Source organism: Mizuhopecten yessoensis, unplaced genomic scaffold (genome assembly GCF_002113885.1).
Source record: "Mizuhopecten yessoensis strain PY_sf001 unplaced genomic scaffold, ASM211388v2 scaffold3229, whole genome shotgun sequence".
Taxonomy (NCBI): domain Eukaryota; kingdom Metazoa; phylum Mollusca; class Bivalvia; order Pectinida; family Pectinidae; genus Mizuhopecten; species Mizuhopecten yessoensis.
The window spans coordinates 629,592-651,302 of NW_018404940.1; the positions used below are offsets into that span (position 1 = coordinate 629,592).

Below are 21,711 nucleotides of genomic sequence, written 5' to 3' on the forward strand. Positions count from 1 at the left end.
ATATTAACATTAATGAAATTTGTTTTTGACTTCATACCTTTCTATATATACACATTAACTTTTATTTATCTAGAGCAGTAACGACGTAGGAAGCATAAGTATATATAGTTTTTTTTTCTTTTCTTAATAATTCTAATTTTGTTATACAACTTACACTGCTTTGTAGTATTTATCATATTACTACTAATATAATATTTCAATTTATACACATAGAGAACATTCCCCCTCTCCCTGAAAAAACGTATTCACTATATATTTAGGCTGATCTGCTGAATTTTAACACCATCAGCATCAAATATTGTGTGAGGGTGAGGCTTAACAGTCACACAAAGAACTGCTTTGAATGAATCGTTCAAGTGACAAAGATTGTTGGAGTGCTGTTCTGTCAATTTTGTTCCGTTGACACACACCAAAAAAATATTAATCATGGTAATATTAAAATCATGGTAATAACATAATCATGGTAATATTATAATCATGGTAATATTATAATCAGGAATTGACAATAACGAACTTATTTACTGTAGGGGCCCCGTCAGATTAGAGTCTAACAATACGGCAGCTAATCCATTCAATCAAGTGATAAATTGTAGAATGTTTAGAATGTACATACAGGGATGGTTCATAATTTTTGTGATTATCACTAAAATTCAGCTAAAAGGCGGCCATTTTTATTTTGCATAACATTAGAAGTGGTTGGGGCCTTAAATTTCAAATACTGTTGATGCTTTTATCTGTTGATGCTTTTATGACTATTCTATTCCATGTATCTTTACAGTTTTGTAAAATGCACATTCGCTAGAACACGTGAAGCACCATTTTCTCCCGCCTTATTGTCCACAGGTCGAACGTCATATGTTCGGTTCGTGTGCCAAGTATACCTATTGAAGGCATGTGGATACTGTGCTGGAAGTTTTTGCACACGTGCTTAGGGTCTCCACTAAACAATGTTTCATGTAACACCGAGACAAGTCTTCTATTTTCCTGTGATGATAAGAGACATAATTGACATGTTAACCAATCGTTTCTCTGACCTGTTGTAGACCGGATGGTTTGGATGCTTTTTATTCACTGTCTTATTTGTGGTTTGACGCCGTGGGACTTTTATGTCTATTACTGGTAGCCGCTGTAGCAAGCTTTTTTCTGGGTAAGTCTGTGCGTGAATTAAAGTCCTATTGAGAGAATGCGGCGCCTTTGCGAAAACAAAACGCTCAAAGCAAGTGTCAATCTCTTTGAACTTGTATCAAGTTTTATTTTCAAATCTGTTACCCGAACGATTACTGTGTTATACAGGTCGGCAGAAGATGGAGGATTCGGACAGTCGTTACTTGTTCAGTTTTGGGGACAGAATATGTCCCTGTCTACCTGAGAATATCAAGCAAGTTGTCTGCTGTGGAAATAGTTTAGAAAAGGTACGTTTGTTATTTGTTCTACCACGTCTTCAATGTAACGACACTTTCCATTGGTTACTATCCATGTATCATTGGACGATAAGCCAAGCGCTTGCATGGATTATTTTCCAAAAGACCATACACATGCAACGCTCTGCCAAACACCTCACACGCACATTTTAACAAGCAAGCCTCTAGATTAAATTGAAACCTCTGAGGCTCAATTAGAATGTTCTGCCACGCTTACCGCGAAGGTGACTTGAAATAGTATTTGTACATCTGTCAAGTGGTAATTTTATACGTTGACGATGACGTTAGATTGATAGATTTGTTGATAGCTGACAGAACATGGAGAAACAAGTGAACGCTTTTGCCAAATCCTGTTACTAACAGATCAGGAACATCGACTGTATCCGGCCGTTTATAACTGCAGATGCATGCAAAATGTTGGTGCATTTCCTTGTTACCTCTCAGTTGAATTATGGTAACGCCCTGTTCTGTGGTATATCTGACAAACTAACTAGTCGTCTGCAGAGGGTCCAGAGCACTGCAGTACGTCGGAGACAGAATCATTGTTGTGTGTCCCAAAATCTCGTACTGTGACCTATGGAAACCGGTGCTTTGGAAGGGTTTCGGCCACGTTTTGAAATAGCTTACCATCTGCTATTAGAAGGTCAAATACCCTGGTCAAAGTAAAGAAGGACATCAAAACTCACCTCTTCACGTCTGCATTTTAGTCTCTTTGCACAGACGTCATTTACAAACCACCCTTTATTTATTCATTTATGTGCATATTGAGATGATTATCTTCTTGTTTAATGTATAATGGTGATTGTAACCCATTTTTGTTTCACAATTATAACTATTGCTATTATCCATATGTTGTAAAGCGCTTTAGAGTAATTTTACAAATTATATAGGGCGCTATATAAATGTTGTATATTATTATTATTAATTGAAATAAATATATGGTATAAAGCATGGCGTCAGTGTTTGATTATCGTCTGGTGATTGAAAATGAAAATATATAACTTTCGTTATATTTTACTTGGTAAATAGATATAATCAATACCTGTTTGTATATTATAGTGGACAATGTAACTAGGGATTCGAAATGGCTGTCATTAATTACTTTCCAACAATTTTACACCATCGTTTTATTCCACCATAATACATGCACAAACATTATTTCTTAAATAATTACCAATTTTTAGGAAGAAATATTACCTAAATAACCTTCTAATCTAACCTTTTGGCTATGAAACTACTTAAATATTCACACTAACTTAAATTTGTAACGTCATAATAAGTATGAGCAGAGCATTTTCTGTTATAATAATATTTTTTATTAAAGATGAAAATTGGTACGCTAAGCATATTGTCTAAAGAGAGGAGTTTAAAAAAACCACTTCTGTGTTTCAAATCTAACATGTTTACACATTTTCAATTTCAGAAACGCCACAATGAGGTGTACATGACATCGAGGGAGCAGGACACAGCCAGTTCTGACAGTGCACAGTTACGACGTCTACTAGACACAAAGCAGGATTGTTAATGGATCCAGTGGATGGACGTCTATCGCAATCTCCCTTTGGTGCTTGAGCAGTACCTCTCTGATTTGGCAAAATAATCATAACATGAATACTGTAATATCCATCTTAATCAAGGTTATATAATCTGTACTTCAGTATGTGTCGAACCGGAATACCTGAAGTGACTCTTCACTAACTAAGTTAGAAAATGGTAACAACCAGTATAATTTATTTTTATTTTTCAAAATTCAGATTGATATCAGGAAACAAAATCACGTTAACGACCTGCATTAATGTTGGTACCAGTTTAAAAAATAACGTAAGCAACCTATTCTGAAGTTGAAACGACTACAAAGTCACGTATAAATCTAAACATTGTCGCTGTGGTGGTGGGAGAGATTGTGTCAATAAACCAGGCAGTGCTATATATCCTTCTACTATCGTCGTCATTACTAAAAATTGATAAATATTCAACGCCTGCGTGCTAATTTCAACAAAATATCTCCTGTGCCTTCCCCTTTTTCAAGAACACTTGGCTGGCGAAGATGGGTTTGAATCGTTGATATATCGTATGGTCATTACCACGAGCAGATACTTCCAGTGCTTGAAATGTTTCAAGATAGAAAGCTGTGTTAGATCGCAGGTGAGAGGTATGCTTCTCTTCATACCGACAGGAGACAGCATGACTGGTACCACAAGTGTGCTGTGAAACGATTCTACCTGGGTACTTGGTTTAACTTATATATTTTAGGTTTATAAATACTTTTCCCTTTTGTATTTTTTACGTCTTCTTCGTTTCTATTTTTTTTGCCTCTACACGCGGATATTGAATTCTAATTTTTGACATTTTTTTCGCAATTAATTTATATTTTAGGAGTGTAGGTGTGTTGCGCTCTTATAAGTACGTTTTATTGTAATTATATTGATGTCATTTGTTAATAATAAAAAAAAAATATGAATTTACTGGTGTATTAATTCTGAAAGTCGGAGGGTACTTGGACTCTCCTTGTTCTGGTTTTTTTTTTGCCCTTGGTTCGTCCTTCCTGGTTATAGATACAAACACTGAATTGTTGAGTGTAGGTGTTTTATGTTAGATGGCTTGACGTTGTTAACCGGGCCAATAGCGTATGACATAATATGTAAATGAGGGCCAGATCATTTTACATCTAAATGCCAGTCTGTTGTCAAGTACATATTGAAATATATGTTAATGTTGTTGGCGTTTTATTAATTTAGAACTATGTGACCTACATACATATTGCATTGTATGTTATATTGATGCATACTGACAATCTATTCCACTTGTATGGGTCTCTCGAAATTGCGAAAGAAAGAAACAATCAATTTTCACATTTCCCACCCATTTTACTATTACCACAATGTCGTCCCGGCAAAAAGAAAGACACTGTTATGTTAACCTTAATATGGTATATCCATATTAACGATTTGATACCAACCATTCTTAGCCCTTTCTATTTAAAGTAAATACATTTATCCCGGTAAAAATCGCCTATTGCAAAACTATGAGTTACAAAGTGTAAAAATCGGTTTTCGTGGGCAATTTATGAAACAAAGGAACAAAAAACCCTTTTTAAGTGGTAATATTATAGGTTTTCTAGGACACAGGAAACGAAAATGTATACAAATATTAAATGTAGATGTACGTGTCTTCAAAATAACAACAACTGACACATCGGGGACATTCCTCGCTGATCGGCCCCCATGATCTCCTGCTCTACTTTGCCAACCTTAGTCCATATAATTATATTGACATACAGGGTATTGCCATGAAATCAACGCCTCTATTGTTTACTGTTTCAGGGTTTTTTTAACCTCAGAAACAATATAGGTACTTTTTATCAGTGACAATAGACAGCGTCAACACCCAACAAAAAATTATCACATCGACAACGCATAAGAACAAAATATACCAAACTGTCAACACACAACAGCAAAATATACCAAACTGCCAACACACAACAGCAAAATATACCAAACTGTCAACACACAACAGCAAAATATATCACAATGTCAACAAACCGGGACAAAACATACCACATTAACACACACGGACAAAAAATACCACATCATCAACACACAAGGACATGCCATACCACATCATCAACACACAAGGACATGTTATACCACATTAACACACACGGACAAAAACTACCACATCATCAACACACAAGGACATGCCATACCACATCATCAACACACAAGGGCATGCCATACCACATCATCAACACAGAAGGACATGTCATACCACATCCTCAACACACAGGGACATACCATACCACATCATCAACACACAAGGACATGCCATACCACATCATCAACACACAAGGACATGTTATACCACATTAACACCAAACTGCCAACACACAACAGCAAAAAACACACAAGGGCATGCCATACCAAATCATCAACACACAAGGACATGCCATACCACATCATCAACACACAAGGGCAAGCCATACCACATCATCTACACACAATGATATGCTACACCACATCGTCAACACACAAGGACATGCCATACCACATCATCAACACACAAGGGCATGCCATACCACATCATCTACACAAGGACATGGTATACCACATCATCAACACACAAGGACATGATATACCACATCATCAACACACAAGGACATGCTATACCACATCACCAACACACAAGGACATGCTATACCACATCATCAACACCCAAGGACATGCTATACCACATCACCAACACACAATGACATGCTACACCACATCATCAACACACAAGGGCATGCCATACCACATCATCAACACACAAGGGCAAGCCATACCACATAAAAAAAACACGGGGACAAACTATGTTTACACCGCCTTAATACTATTGATGTAGGAACCTTTAGGAAGGAGTAACACAGAGGTCCCTAACGAGTGGTGATCGGTTGTCAGGTTTATCTTACACCAGTTAGTAAATTTTCATATCGTACAAAGACACGAGGCTTACCGAGAGTCCTTTACAATTTGAAAATTAACTAACCAAAGTTAGATAAGTATCATTGTCAAGCATTTCAAGCAAGAGTTTTTGTACCTTTTTCTCCCATAACGTTCATATTTCATCTGGAAAACCAACTGTTTTTCATGAAATACAAAATGTCTGCTTCCGATGGGTAAACAATTGCCATGAATCATGACGTCACAATTGAAAATGACACCACAAAGCATTGTTAGGTGACGTTATACTTAAAAGATTGACAAATGACACCACGACTATGGTGGGCAACCAAACATGTTTATTAAATCCTCGCAGGTTTGTCGAATGAGTCGGGAGTTAGGAAACATTTAATGGCTGTAGGTGAATTAATATTCGACATCATGAACAGGCCGAATCCAAATGATTGCTCATGTGAGATTATTCGATTGTAGGTTCAACTTTATTTATTTATTTAAAGTTATTGGATAAGGGTCACACAGTTACTACTAAGTGAGTAGGAATAACTATCAGATTAAAGATATTTTTCAGCGGACTGTAAAATAAGATTACTTTTAAAGAAAAAGAAATATTGGATTAAAAGTAAAAAATGAAAAATTTGTAGATTCAATTTGTTTTGTGGACAAAAACAAAACAAAGCAAAACTCGACGTATCTTGTTAACAAGAAAGATTTTAAAACCTAAACCTAGAACAGTATTATAGCGCGTTACAGAATTAAGGAGTGAAACTTCATACATAATGGAAAGCAATACAAATTGTCTGTCAAAACCAGCGTAGCGTTTTTATATGTTCTTTTACGTCTAATGAAATGATGTAAAAAAATCCAACAAATCGACTGAGTAATCTACTGTTGATCATATACAAAAATAACATTTGCGTTTTTAATGTATGTTTTCTTCGGATTCGAAAAAAAGACGCATAAACATCGGTATTGCGTCTTTTCTTATTGCAGAGTTATCAGCTCTTGTGAGCAGGTATTGATTGTTACGTCATTAGTTTATATGAGAAAATTACGTCGTTTTCTCAAAAAATTGTGACGTTACTATCACAAACAAATGACGTAACAATCAATACCTGCTCGCAAGAGCAGATAACTCTGCAATACGAAAAGACGGAATTGCATTAACAAACAAAAAATGAAGCGGAAGTGACAAACTAGAGTCCCTAAATACATGTAGATGTATAGATATACACTATAGAAGTACACGATTGTCTATATACTGGTAACAATCGTGTTTTATCTCGTTTGTGAAGTGCATTAAATGCAGACTAAAGATTTTTTTTAAAGATTTATTTTTCAATCAAAACTTTTACCAGCCAACAGCATTTTACCTTACAAACTACAAATAACGGTGGAACATACATGTATATATATATATATATGTTGGGTCAGTCGGTCAGGTTTGTGAACTTGACCTTATATATACACAGGCTATAGCAAACTTCTAAATACAGGTCAAAAGTAGATTTGTTCACTAGTTAGACGTAGAGCAACATATTACTGAAGTATGATATGTGACCTTCATCAGAAAACAACTAAGGACAAGTTAGTTATAACAAACTATATTTGATAACTAAACATTCACTGAATCATTGTTAAATCCCATTGGAACAATTCAGTAACTTTCACGTTTGAATACTTGGTTAGGAGTAAAAAATTATATCCATTAGGACAGATCCGTGCTGTTAAAACCTTCATACAAATTATCCTTCTAGAATATCACAAATTGAAAAAAAAATCAAAGGTTATTTAAGTAAATATTAGTATAAACGAGAGTGTTTTCTTATTAGCATAGCTACAAATAATGTTATCGGGTTATCGGTTATGACCTTAATTCACTTAACGCTCAGAAGCAAGTATTGTCGAAACAAAAAAAAAGATATAGAAATAATTATCCGAAAAAACAGAAGTACAACTAACATATAGAAAAGATAGTGATGATTAATTTATATTCAATAAATTAAAAATGTACGAATAAAAATGTATCTGACAGAAGCGGATTACAATTTAAGAAAGCTTTTCACACGATTGAGACTATGTAAACATGGGTTGTAATTGGCAACCGGATAGCAAATATAAACAAATACACACAGGGAACAAAGACTCTGTGATGTTTTGTAGTTGAAAATAATGAACATCTCTTCTCTTTTTGTCAACATTTGAATCTTATAGTATATCATTACACGTTATATATAATACTATATCATTACACATTATACATATTAGTATATCATTACACGTTATATATAATACTATATCATTACACATTATACATATTAGTATATCATTACACGTTATATATAATACTATATCATTACACATTATACATATTAGTATATCATTACACGTTATATATAATACTATATCATTACACATTATACATATTAGTATATCATTACACGTTATATATAATACTATATCATTACACATTATACATATTAGTAAATCATTACACGTTATATATAATACTATATCATTACACATTATACATATTAGTATATCATTACACGTTATATATAATACTATATCATTACACATTATACATAATAGTATATCATTACACATTATACATAATAGTATATCATTACACGTTATATATACTACTATATCATTACACATTATACATACTAGTATATCATTACACGTTATATATAATACTATATCATTACACATTATACATACTATTATATATAACGTGTAATGATATACTAATATGCATAATGTGTAATGATAAACTAATATATATTATGTGTAATGATATACTAATATGCATAATGTGTAATGATAAACTATCACATATAATGTGTAATGATAAACTATTATAGATAATGTGTAATGATATAGTATTTTATATAACGTGTAATGATATACTATTATATATGTGTAATGATATATTATTATATATAACGTGTAATTATATACTAGTATGTATACTGGGTAATGATATAGTAGTATATATAACGCGTAATGATATACTAGTACGTATAATGTGTAATGACAAACTATTATATATAATAGTTTATCATTACACATTATATATGATAGTTTATCATTACACATTATACATATTAGTATATCATTACACGTTATATATAATACTATATCATTACACATTATATATAATAGTATATCATTCACGTTATATATAATAGTATATCATTACACATTATATATAATAGTATATCATTACACATGATATATAATAGTTTATAATTACACATTATATATGATAGTTTATCATTACACATTATACATATTAGTAAATCATTACACGTTATATATAATACTATATCATTACACATTATACATATTAGTAAATCATTACACGTTATATATAATACTATACCATTACAAATTATACATAATACTATATCATTACACATTATACATACTAGTATATCATTACGCATTATATATAATAGTATATCAGTACGCATTATATATAATAGTATATCATTACACATGATATATAATAGTTTATCATTACACATTATATATGATAGTTTATCATCACACATTATATATAATAGTATATCATTACGCATTATATATAATACTACATTACACATTATATATAATCTATATCATTACACATTATATATAATAGTATATCATTACACATTATATATTATACTACATTACACATTATATATAATCGTATATCATTACACATTATATATAATAGTATATCATTACACATTATATATAATCGTATATCATTACACATTATATATAATAGTATATCATTACACATTATACATGATAGTATATCATTACGCATTATATATAATAGTTTATCATTACACATTATATATAATAGTATATCATTACACATATATAATAGTATACCATTACACATTTTATATGATAGTATACCATTTCATATTATATATAATACTACATTACACATTATATATAATAGTATATGATTACGCATTATGTATAATAGTATATCATTACACATTATATATAATACTGCATTACACATGATATATAATCGTATATCATTACAGATTATATCTAATAGTATATCATTAACCATTATATCTAATAGTATACCATTACACATTATATCTAATAGTAATCATTCATTCATATCTTTATATCATGTCCTGTTAACTGTGGCGCTCTTGTGTATCCTTTCTATGTCCGTTTCACATATATCCGCAATGTAATACCCACCATAAAACGCCAATAATATGGCCACGATGGGCCTCTTGTTTAAGACGTGATTTCTCGATGAAACAGCATTTCGGTATATATGTTTTTTTATGCCTGAAACCAAGTAAATATCACCATGACAAGCTTGTAAGACATGTTAAGTGCATAAAAAACTAGAACAATTAAAATGAAGTGAAAATGGCCGTTTTTATTCAAACGACATGTTTATATAAAAACTCTACATTTTAAAGTTTTTGTCCAATGTACTTTAAAGTCTTAGATGAGGTAAGAAAAGCCCCTTAAAGAAGGAATAAGAAATTTGAGAAGGAGGCCAGAAGGGGAGGTGGTGGGTAATAAATTTCACTTTCATATCAACAATAGATAAAATTAATACAGTACTTTAAAATTTATCATATTGAAACATAACAAAAAACAAAGTATTACTAGGACATTCATAAATTACATTAAACAATGTTTAATTTGTATATATAACTTTAGTATGCAATCTAGGCTTTAAGATGCAAACACATTGATCATTATAATTATTCTTGTAGATCACTCTCATTTTTCGTTATTTGATATTTATGGGAAAATGTTCTAAATATAACTGTCAAAACATACCTGATTAAACATTTATTTTTAAATTTTAAAACTAATTAAAGCACAAATTACGAACATAAGTCGTAAACTTGTATTTGGCCCAATATGCACATATGTATCAGCTTATCATTCCGTTTAGTATGACATGATATATGTATTATATAGGGACACCAAACTATATACATATTTAACCATATTCCTATTGGAATATGAAAAAGGAAATTCGTTAATTTCTTATCTTCACAATGACACTCAGTTAGACAACAACGGTTATCTCACAAGTATACTCTGTGACAAAATTGACAACATTACTGTGCTTAGACTATCGTTAACTTTTTCTTCATGTAAGCGATTGTCGTGCAGGTAAAAAGTTCAAATTCATAGTAACATTTTTGCAGCGATTTGAGAGTGCTTACCTGTATTTCTAATTGCCCAAATATTTTGGATTCCAAGCAGCGTCCATAAGTTTAAAGGTTATGCGGGCAATCATCCCGAGATGCTGTATTCATAATCACCATTACAAGGTAAAGGTGAATAATTTTATAATGTGCTGCAATTTTCATTTATGCATTTGCGGTTATCACATATTTCTCGACATATCGGCTACGAATATCAAAACTTTAAGTTAGGAATTCATATTTCTCTCACACATATCTCTCTCATACACAACATGCTGTGAAATAGAATATATGGAGTTCATACTTTTGTGACGAGAAATGCACATATCGCTCATATTATGCATACGTGTTAGTTTTATGACTTTATACATTATGCATATGTATTTTAGTAATTCTGTTAAATAGTAGCTATGTGTTTAATCTACCAGAGAAAAATTACACAGTTATATACACACTAACAGATTTGCTACACCAAGAGTTTCTATCAAGGAAAGCAGTAAATAGGAACCTCTTGAGATACTTAATTTAAATGCACTGTGTACACATACTTTTGTGTACCGTATTTGTCAAGCTAGAGCCCGAACATCAACACATTTTCTAGCTACCGAAATGTAACACGCGAACTAAGGCTTTCAAAAGAATGATTAAAACTTCCCTACTGCAGCAGAAGATGAACTTTACATCTGATTAACCTGTGAGCTATTTAAAAATCAAAGAGTGCGAACAGTAACCATTGTAAGTTACTCTTGAATAGAAGTTTCAACAAAATAAGAAATATCAAGCTTGCATAATATTTAAGATATTTGGTTGGGAATTCTTTTTAGAAAGCTAGATAATTAGAAATAGCATGTCATAATCGGAAAAACACGTTCGATGGTACTAGCGTTTATCTATAAAAGCTAGTACCATCGAACGTTGGTTTCTGACGATGAGAATATGTTTATATATTTTAATATTACTAATCTTCAATCTTTAAACGTTGTTTGTATTGTTACGATGTAATCGTTGTTCATTTGTTGTAGACAAGACAAGACAAGATTTTATTCTTTTCAACCACAATATACATGTGATATTAAGAAAATATACAATGGGTACATTCAAGATAGAGTACGTGCAGTTTTAACCAGGAGAACGGACTCTCTCTATTACTATATTAATATATTTGCATATTTCAACTAGTAAAACTTTGTTATTTGTTGAAAAAAGTTGCTGGAATTTTAAACAGTTTGGTTGCCTGCTATAGTAATTTGGAATATACAACTTTCTTTCATTTGAAAAATTTGGACAATTAAACATATAATGAAATTCATCTCCAACTTCAGTATTACACAAATGGCATATTCTATTTCTTCTCTCTATATTTAACCATCTTCCTCTTTCTATTGGAAGTCTGACATTGCCAGTTCTAAATTTACAGAACATAATGGCATTTTTTGTAGACAGGATATTTAGATAATTTTCTAATTTTAGTTCATCTTTAAATAATTTATAATTTATTTCTTTGCTGGATTCATTTTTGTCAGAATCCCAATTTTGCAAAAATTGGTAAAATAAAATTCGTTCAACAGTTTTTTTTAACCACAAAATATTTGGAAATGTTTGTGATATCCATATATTGGATAATCCACACTCATCAAGTATGACCTTACAAGAGTAAGGAGATTCAGAGTAAAACCCGTTACGTTTCTTTGTCACCTTTATCTGTGTTATTAGGATTACCTGGCCAATATAATATCGTCATCAATATGATGATGTTACTTTTTAAACATTATGTATATTATTGTAGATTACAAAGACTTATATGTTTGTTTTGAGGTTTTCAAATCACAAATTATTTGTTACTATAAGGTAGAAATATGCATTATAAGACGATGATTATGTATATTATATGCAAGATGGGCTTGTTGACATGAATAACTGGATCAATGGTTATTACGTTAAAAGCAAGTAAAAGGATTGATTTTTTAAATGAATGGTAGAAAGCCTGTGTTAGCCAACATAAAGAAATATATTTTACCAACATGTAGGTAGACATGTTAACCAACCTTAAGGTAGACATGTTAACCAACCTAAAGGTAGATATGTTAACAAACCTAAAGGTAGACATGTAAACTAACCTAAAGGTAGACATGTTAACTAACCTAAAGGTAGACATGTTAATCAAACTAAAGGTAGACATTTAAACTAACCTTAAGGTAGACATGTTAACCAGCCTAAAGGTAGACATGTTAACCAAACTAAAGGCAGACATGTTAACCAACCTAAAGGTAGACATGTTAACCAACCTAAAGGTAGACATGTTAACCAACGTTAAGGTAGACATGTAAACCAACCTAAAGGTAGATATGTTAACAAACATAAAGGTAGACATGTAAACTAACCTAAAGGTAGACATGTTAACCAGCCTAAAGGGAGACATGTTAACCAAACTAAAGGGAGACATGTTAACCAAACTAAAGGTAGACATGTTAACCAAACTAAAGGCAGACATGTTAACCAAACTAAAGGCAGACATGTTAACCAAACTAAAGGTAGTCATGTTAACCAACCTTAAGGTAGACATGTTAACCAGCCTAAAGGTAGACATGTTAAACAAACTAAAGGTAGATATGTTAACCAACCTAAAGTTGACATGTTAACCAACGTTAAGGTAGACATGTAAACCAACCTTAAGGTAGATATGTTAACAAACATAAAGGTAGACATGTAAACTAACCTAAAGGTAGATATGTTAACAAAACTAAAGGTAGACATGTAAACTAACCTAAAGGTAGACATGTTAACTAACCTAAAGGTAGACATGTAAACTAACCTAAAGGTAGACATGTAAACCAACCTAAAGGTAGATATGTTAACTAACCTAAAGGTAGACATGTTAATCAACCTAACGGTAGACATGTTAACCAACCTAAAGGTAGATATGTTAACTAACCTAAAGGTAGACATGTTAATCAACCTAAGGGTAGATATGTTAACCAACCTAAAGGTAGAAATGTAAACCAACCTAAAGGTAGATATGTTAACCAACCTGAAGGTAGACATGTAAACCAACCTAAAGGTAGATATGTTAACAAACATAAAGGTAGACATGTAAACTAACCTAAAGGTAAACATGTTAACTAACCTAAAGGTAGACATGTTAATCAAACTAAAGGTAGACATGTAAACTAACCTAAAGGTAAACATGTTAACTAACCTAAAGGTAGACATGTTAATCAAACTAAAGGTAGACATGTAAACTAACCTAAAGGTTGACATGTTAACCAACCTAAAGGTAGAAATGTTAACCAACCTAAAGGAAAACATGTTAACTAACCTAAAGGTAAACATGTTAATCAACCTAAAGGAAGATATGTTAACCAACCTAAAGGTAGAAATGTAAACCAACCTAAAGGTAGATATGTTAACTAACCTAAAGGTAGACATGTTAATCAACCTAAAGGTAGATATGTTAACCAACCTAAAGGTAGACATGTAAACTATCCTAAAGGTTGACATGTTAACCAACCTAAAGGTAGAAATGTAAACCAACCTAAAGGTAGATATGTTAACTAACCTAAAGGTAGACATGTTAATCAACCTAAAGGTAGATATGTTAACAAACATAAAGGTAGACATGTAAACTAACCTAAAGGTTGACATGTTAACCAACCTAAAGGTAGAAATGTAAACCAACCTAAAGGTAGATATGTTAACAAACCTAAAGGTAGACATATTAACTAACCTAAAGGTAAATATGTTAACCAACCTAAAGGTAGACATGTTAACCAGCCTAAATGTAGACATGTTAACCAACCTACAGGTAGACATATTAACCAACCTAAAGGTAGACATGTAAACCAACCTAAAGGTAGATATGTTAACTAACCTAAAGGTAGACATGTTAATCAACCTAAAGGTAGATATGTTAACCAACCTAAAGGTAGACATATTAACTAACCTAAAGGTAAATATGTTAACCAACCTAAAGGTAGACATGTTAATCAACCTAAAGGTAGACATGTTAACCAACCTAAAGGTGGATATGTTAACCAACCTTAAGGTAGATATGATAACCAACGTACAGGTAGACATGTTAACCAACCTAAAGGTAGATATGTTAACTAACCTAAAGGTAGACATGTTAACTAACCTAAAGGTAGACATGTTAACCAACCTAAAGGTAGATATATTGACTAAACCTAAAGGTAAATATGTTGACTAAACCTAAAGGTAGACATGTTAACCAACCTAAAGGTAGACATGTTAACTAAACCTACAGGTAAATATGCTGACTAAACCTAAAGGTAGACATGTTAACCAACCTAAAGGTAGACATGTTAACCAACCTAAAGGTAGATATGATAACCAACGTACAGGTAGACATGATAACCAACCTAAAGGTAGATATGTTAACTAACCTAAAGGTAGACATGTTAACTAACCTAAAGGTAGACATGTTAACCAACCTAAAGGTAGATATGTTGACTAAACCTAAAGGTAAATATGTTGACTAAACCTAAAGGTAGACATGTTAACTAACCTAAAGGTAGATATGTTGACTAAACCTAAAGGTAAATATGTTGACTAAACCTAAAGGTAGACATGTTAACCAATCTAAAGGTAGACATATTAACCAACCTAAAGGTAAATATGTTGACTAAACCTAAAGGTAGACATGTTAACTAACTTAAAGGTAGACAGGTGCACACAATTTCTTTCGTATCATCATAGACGATTGATTTATTGATGAAAGTGATTACAGTATATTTCTGGGATTATATCTGTGAGAGAATGAAATGAAATAATTAAACCACACAATTAAAGAGAGAAAATCCAAGATTTCAACACCACCTCCAAACTATTTTCATCAAAGATATATCACAGCTATATATCTGGAATTATACACAATTATCTCAAGGGATGATACGAAAGTAATTTTGTGAACATAAATTGTGGGGAAAACGCAAGGTTTCAACTGATTGCCAAAATCACGAATTCAAAGGAAATAACAATTAATGCTGGAAATATGTCTCTCGGTAAAGTGTTTGGATGTGTATGCATCTATATGGATGTTTCATGTAAAAAGACTGTTCCGTGATATAGTGTATGGGAAATCTGACTATGGGAATATACTTTAAGAATGTTGATATTTAAATTCTGTGTTACATTTAATAAATATTTATTTTCACATTTATTCTATTACTATATGTTTTCCATTGTATAGCGTAATTATGTGCTCATTCAAAAGCTTACCTTTAGCTGTCCAGTATGTGTATTCTTTTGTGTACTTATTGGACAGCTACAGGTAACTTATTGGACGGCTACAGGTGATGTCTATGAATGTCTGTTGGATAAAGTACGCAAATAACATAAACAGGCGACCAATCAGAATTTTTAAGCCTGCGATTATGGTCAGTTTTAGCGGACTAACATCACAGCTGTGTTTTAAGAGTATGTATTGTAGCATTTGTGAGTGATCAGGTGCTTAAATCACATTCTACGGACAGTCGCAAAGCTGACTACACAGCTTTAAAGTACTAAGCCGTTACGGACCCCTACTCTACATACATTATGTAGGCCCGACTCTAGCATAGCGTGTTTCGGTCGTATTCATAGTGTTTACATGTAGTGTTGGACGCATACATCCACGGCGCCTTAAAGCAACATGTCGTCTGCTCCATCAGACTCTCCTGGGTTCGTAGTTGTGGACTATGTATTGTTTGCCTGTGTTATTGCAATTTCAATAGGGATCGGTATATTTCATGCATGTGCCGGAGGGAGACAGAAAACCGGCCTGGAGTACCATTTGGGGAACCGAAATATACAGACGTTCCCTCTCATCCTCTCCATGCTGGTCACCACCCAGTCGTCCATTTTGATGCTCGGTATCCCCGCCGAGACCTATCTCTATGGCGGTGTTATGTTATTCTCGTCCTTTGGGTTTTTTCTTTCGTACCTGATCGGTGCAAGGATTGTTGTCCCAATGCTTTACCCCCTCAAGCTGACCACAGTTAGCGAGGTAAGTGTTCATCACATAGACCACATGTATTTTAGTTTAACCACTCGGAACTCATCGAGCACATATATATACATGACTCAAAATAGCAGAGGTGTTCCGACTAGAGGTCACAAAAACGAAAGTATAACATAAAAAGAGATTTCTGTTATTTTTCACATTTGTTATCCCTGTTTTTTAATTTGGTCAAGGTGATTAAGGAAAGTATGTACGTACAACTGCGTTTACGTCACTGGTGCTGCAAAGAATTGTCCCACATCCAAAAAAATATATACTGGGACTAAAGCAAGGCCAGAATGTTTTGTTCGTTGAAAAGATCATATAAATTTTGGCACTGAAATAGGTTAGTATAACACATAAATTATGGCCTTAAGTTGAAAAAAGTTTTCGAAATAATTAGCTGATATAGAGTTACAAACGGATAATATAATTTTGTATATTGAATTTAATTTACTTTTTTGACTCGCATAACCTTTTGGAATTTGTAGAATCTATGTTAGAGTTGATGTTTTGCTTAGTAATTAATGTGATAATCTTTTGATTATCTGTAAATGATGGTCTATAAATGTGTGTGGGTAACATTTGAACAAGAAAATAAATGACGGATAAGTCTAAGATTTACTGATCATCACAAGCATTTAGAAGTAAATCTTAATAAGTGTAAAGAGGGAGACTTTGTAGATGCTATTTAAAGATCGTTTGTGTGAGACGGCGTTTGAAGACTTAGTTTTTTTAACCATTCATATTTTTTTTAGTTTTACTTGTTTTTGAATACGCTTCCGAAAATAGAATGGTTGTGTACCAGATATGAATCAGGGCCGTTAGAGAAGACCCAAAGCTGTCCGCAGCATAACTAGACTTTCCTCGTGTGGAAACTCTCTCCGATCAACGAAGACGAAGAAAACTCCAACATTAATATATAGAGTGCACAAATTAACTCCGAATAGAATAAAATAAAATCAACATACCAAACAATTGTTTTCTGTGAAGAATTACCGTATATATTTTATCAGTAACGGTGGTGTACTGAAACCGTCCAACACAGTAACACTGACGTTTACACTAAAGAAAACTGCCGACAGCGCTAAACTTGCCTTTGTTTTACTGAACTAATGTAAATTGTGAAAACAACTTATATAAAATAGTCGTAAACTTGTTATTAAGCGTTCAGGTAGCATGTTTTATACATGAAAAAGGGCAACAAATCTGTGTGGGCAGGGCGAGGTCTATAGTGTTGTGTTAACGGGTCAAATTGTGACTTTATATGTGTGCACTCTACCATATCATGCTAATTATTGATGTGTTTTTTTTGTCAGTATTACCAGCTGCGGTACAAGGGCAAGGCCGTGAGGCTATTTATAGCTACGTGTATGATACTTCTGAACGTAAGCAAGCTTTGTTTGTGGGTTTGACCAGTTAAAGTTATGTAAAGTCAGGTATCTCGGGAGACAGCACCGAAAAATGAGGAAAGAAACATTACAGATCACGAATGTTGCAATAGGGGCAGCAGATCTTTGGTCTCCTAAGTACCATCTTAACAGTAAACGAAATAGGACCCCCTCCCCCCCCCNCCTCACCTCACCCCACCTCACCCACCCCACCCCACCCCGATTTTACAGGCCCCCCACATTAGTCGCCTCATACGACAAGCAGCGGGATACAGCAGGTCTATACTTTCCCCGACCTGTAGGGGACTGGAGGATCTATGTTTGTATGCTCTCTTAGATAACATATATAGATACTTAGACAGAATAACTTAAATATCAACTGGTATCGTATATTCTATCTGTATTGTCCTTGTGCATCTAGGTTTCTCAGAGATTAGTCCTTTTCGCCACGGTGAAAGTTTCCCTACCACAAGGGAGATAGATAAACACATTTCATTCTAAAATCATGTGATCAATGTAACCCAATCAGATACACTGTTTAATATACAGATGTAGATGAAGAATAATACATCAACGTGTAGCAATGACATGATGGCCAAATTAGACAATGGTCCCTGTTTAATTTATATAAAAGCAAGTCACATAGGAAAATTGAAAAAAGAATAACGAATTACAACTGTCGGTTTCTTCCATAGTGACCTTAGATTGGCTTCTTTACAGGGAATATACATTGGCGTTGTGGTTATGGGACAGGCGGTTGCCATGGCAGGTGGTAAGTGTCTGCATTCCCCACGGTGGTCCGTCAACGTTGCCGTAACTAGTGGAATTTTTAAGTTATATTTTAGCGATTTTTTTTTTATTTAATCGTTCAAGGAAAAAGTAGATCTTTTGTAACCGGGTATAGTATGACCTTTAATACTATTTATATAAGTGATTCGTTCAATTGACTATATCCCCGGGATTAAGTCCTCTATCTGTCGTGCGTTATACTGAAAACTAAAACACCCCTTCACACACTAACTCCCTTGTCAATTTTCATACTTCGTCACGTAGATGTGGCTCTGTATAGATTTCCGGAATTTGCCTTTGTAATCTTTCAATATTGTTTTTTGTTTCCTCCAGAAAATGTTCGATTTTTTTTTTGTATTGGTGTTTAATAAAGAAAGATAAAGTATGAGTTTGAGTAATATACCAACTTTCTGATTCCCCGAGACAAGGTCTTAAATTTCCACGGCGAATATAGATTTATCAAATGTAAAAAACAAGTAACTTTCTGTCCAATGTTATATAATTTAATGATGTGAGATATCGACTTGTTTTAAGATATATTTTGGCCACGTGTAATACATAGTCAAAGACCAACATTTTCAAGTACCGCTTTCTTTCCGACAAGAATATGATAGGCTTTCATAAAGTTATGATTTGCTAAATATTTAGTAAAAAGATGAACCCCTATTCAAGCTCAATTTTTATTAATTCATAGAATAGAGAGCTTTTTCTAAATCTGTATGATTCTTTTCTAGTACGTTATTTTTAAACAAAGGCATGTTTCATTTTTAAACAGTGACCCGTATCCCCAGTTGGGCCTCCATGTTGGCTGTATCGGTTGCTGCCGTACTGTACACGTCCATCGTAAGTATATTATAGTTATAGATCTAGTGTTCATACTGACTCTGTTCACAGGGACCTGAGGATTTGTAACAGCTATATTTGGACGTAAACTAAGGTGTTCAGAGTAGTTTTAGATGTTTTATGGGTTAAGATCGAGCTTCGGTAAAAATGACACCCCTAGTGATCATATATCCGAGCCTATCTATATACAGTCGAACCTCGGTATCTCGAAGTCGACCGGATCGTTGGGAAACTTCGAGTTATCCGTGTATTCGAGTTAAGCGAGTTCCTATTTTTGGCATAAAGCTTGGTAATTCGTATTGTTCCTATAATCTCATAATTAATTATCAGTGCCATACAAGCTCCTGTATATGCATTTACGATTCCTGTGAAAATAACACGTATTATGATAAACCTTTATTTATGACAGGGAGGGATCAAGGCGGTGATCTGGACGGACGTCTTCCAGTGTTCCATCATGTTGTTCGGAATACTCTCGGTCATAATCAAGGTAATCTTAGAGTCGATTTGTCAAACTCATCTTGGAAATCTTGGAGTTTAGACAGTAATATGGTATAGCCACCGCCGCCGCAATGATATAAACACAATAATTATAGTTACTGTGCACTGTCTATTATACAAATGTACTTGGTTTTGAGAGCATAAAAAGTATCAGATAAGTATCAAATGCCCGTCGTAATAGAAATATTTTCAGCAGGAACTACTACAAAAAAATTTTTAAAAAAAATTGATTGATAATGATTACTCTTCGTGAATAAATAACAGCACTCCGATGTGGCAAGGTCGTTGTAAGTAAAGTGACATGTTCGAAGTTTGATTAAAACATTTGAATAGTTCGCTGAAATACGGGTTGTACCGTACCTACCACTTCCTATCATTTCTACGTATTTTATTGAAATACCGCGGTTTTAGCGTTAGAGTGTTGTGGTGATTTTTCAGTAGATAGAAAATAGTTCTTCAGATTTTGATATGAGAAGTGTCACTAGATTTTAATACTATGAGGTTACCCCTGACCAGAATCAGGTTTGACTTTTCTCTGACCTGGTAAAATAAACCATTGGGACTTCACATACAAGAGATTGACCTCAATTTTCTGTTACAGACATTGGACACCTAGCATGAGAATGCTGATGACTCTATCTAATCTTTATCATCTGCTCAATGTAGGAGGGCGTTGTCACACACCAGCCAGCGACCCTTTACATTATTATAAAAAAGTAGTATATATTGTAGATGTATCTAGATATTCTTTGGACAATTTGATTAGGGCTGTCTCTTTTTGAAATTTAGATATGTAATTATATTTATCTAGTCATGCCTACCGTACTCAAACATTTCCCCCTGTTTCTTGTCAGTACACATGACAAATTATTTTTGTAATCGATTATTTGGTCTAGAATTTACAAGTCCCAATCAAAATAAATAAACTTTAGTAACTATACACAATTTACATTGAATTATTTATCAATCGGGATGCACACTCCAACCCCGCCCCCACCCTTACGGGAGGTCCCAATTATCCTCTAACCCAAACCCCGCCCTACCCTTACGGGAGGTCCCAATTATCCTCTAACCCAAACCCCGCCCCCACCCTTACGGGAGTCACAATCCATCCTCTAACCCCAACCCCGCCCC

The 21,711-nt window shown here is 33.4% G+C and overlaps 1 protein-coding gene and 1 long non-coding RNA gene across 3 annotated transcripts in view; both read left to right on the forward strand.

Annotated features, from left to right (window-relative positions):
• The first annotated feature begins 1,047 nt into the window (after positions 1-1,047).
• Positions 1,048-3,707, forward strand: LOC110447104. The gene is made up of 3 exons (XR_002462557.1): positions 1,048-1,147; positions 1,294-1,412; positions 2,845-3,707. It is a non-coding gene; the product is annotated as an uncharacterized LOC110447104 (long non-coding RNA).
• A 12,975-nt stretch (positions 3,708-16,682) lies between these two features.
• The window catches only part of LOC110447130 (sodium-dependent multivitamin transporter-like), a 30,249-nt gene continuing 25,220 nt past the window's right edge, over positions 16,683-21,711 (forward strand). For both annotated transcript variants that reach the window (XM_021492597.1, XM_021492598.1), the window contains exons 1-5: positions 16,683-17,059; positions 18,373-18,441; positions 19,165-19,216; positions 20,009-20,076; positions 20,486-20,566. In XM_021492597.1, coding sequence (XP_021348272.1) covers positions 16,706-17,059; positions 18,373-18,441; positions 19,165-19,216; positions 20,009-20,076; positions 20,486-20,566 — 624 coding nt within the window. In that variant the 5' untranslated portion in view covers positions 16,683-16,705. The remainder of the gene's footprint in view (positions 17,060-18,372; positions 18,442-19,164; positions 19,217-20,008; positions 20,077-20,485; positions 20,567-21,711) is intronic.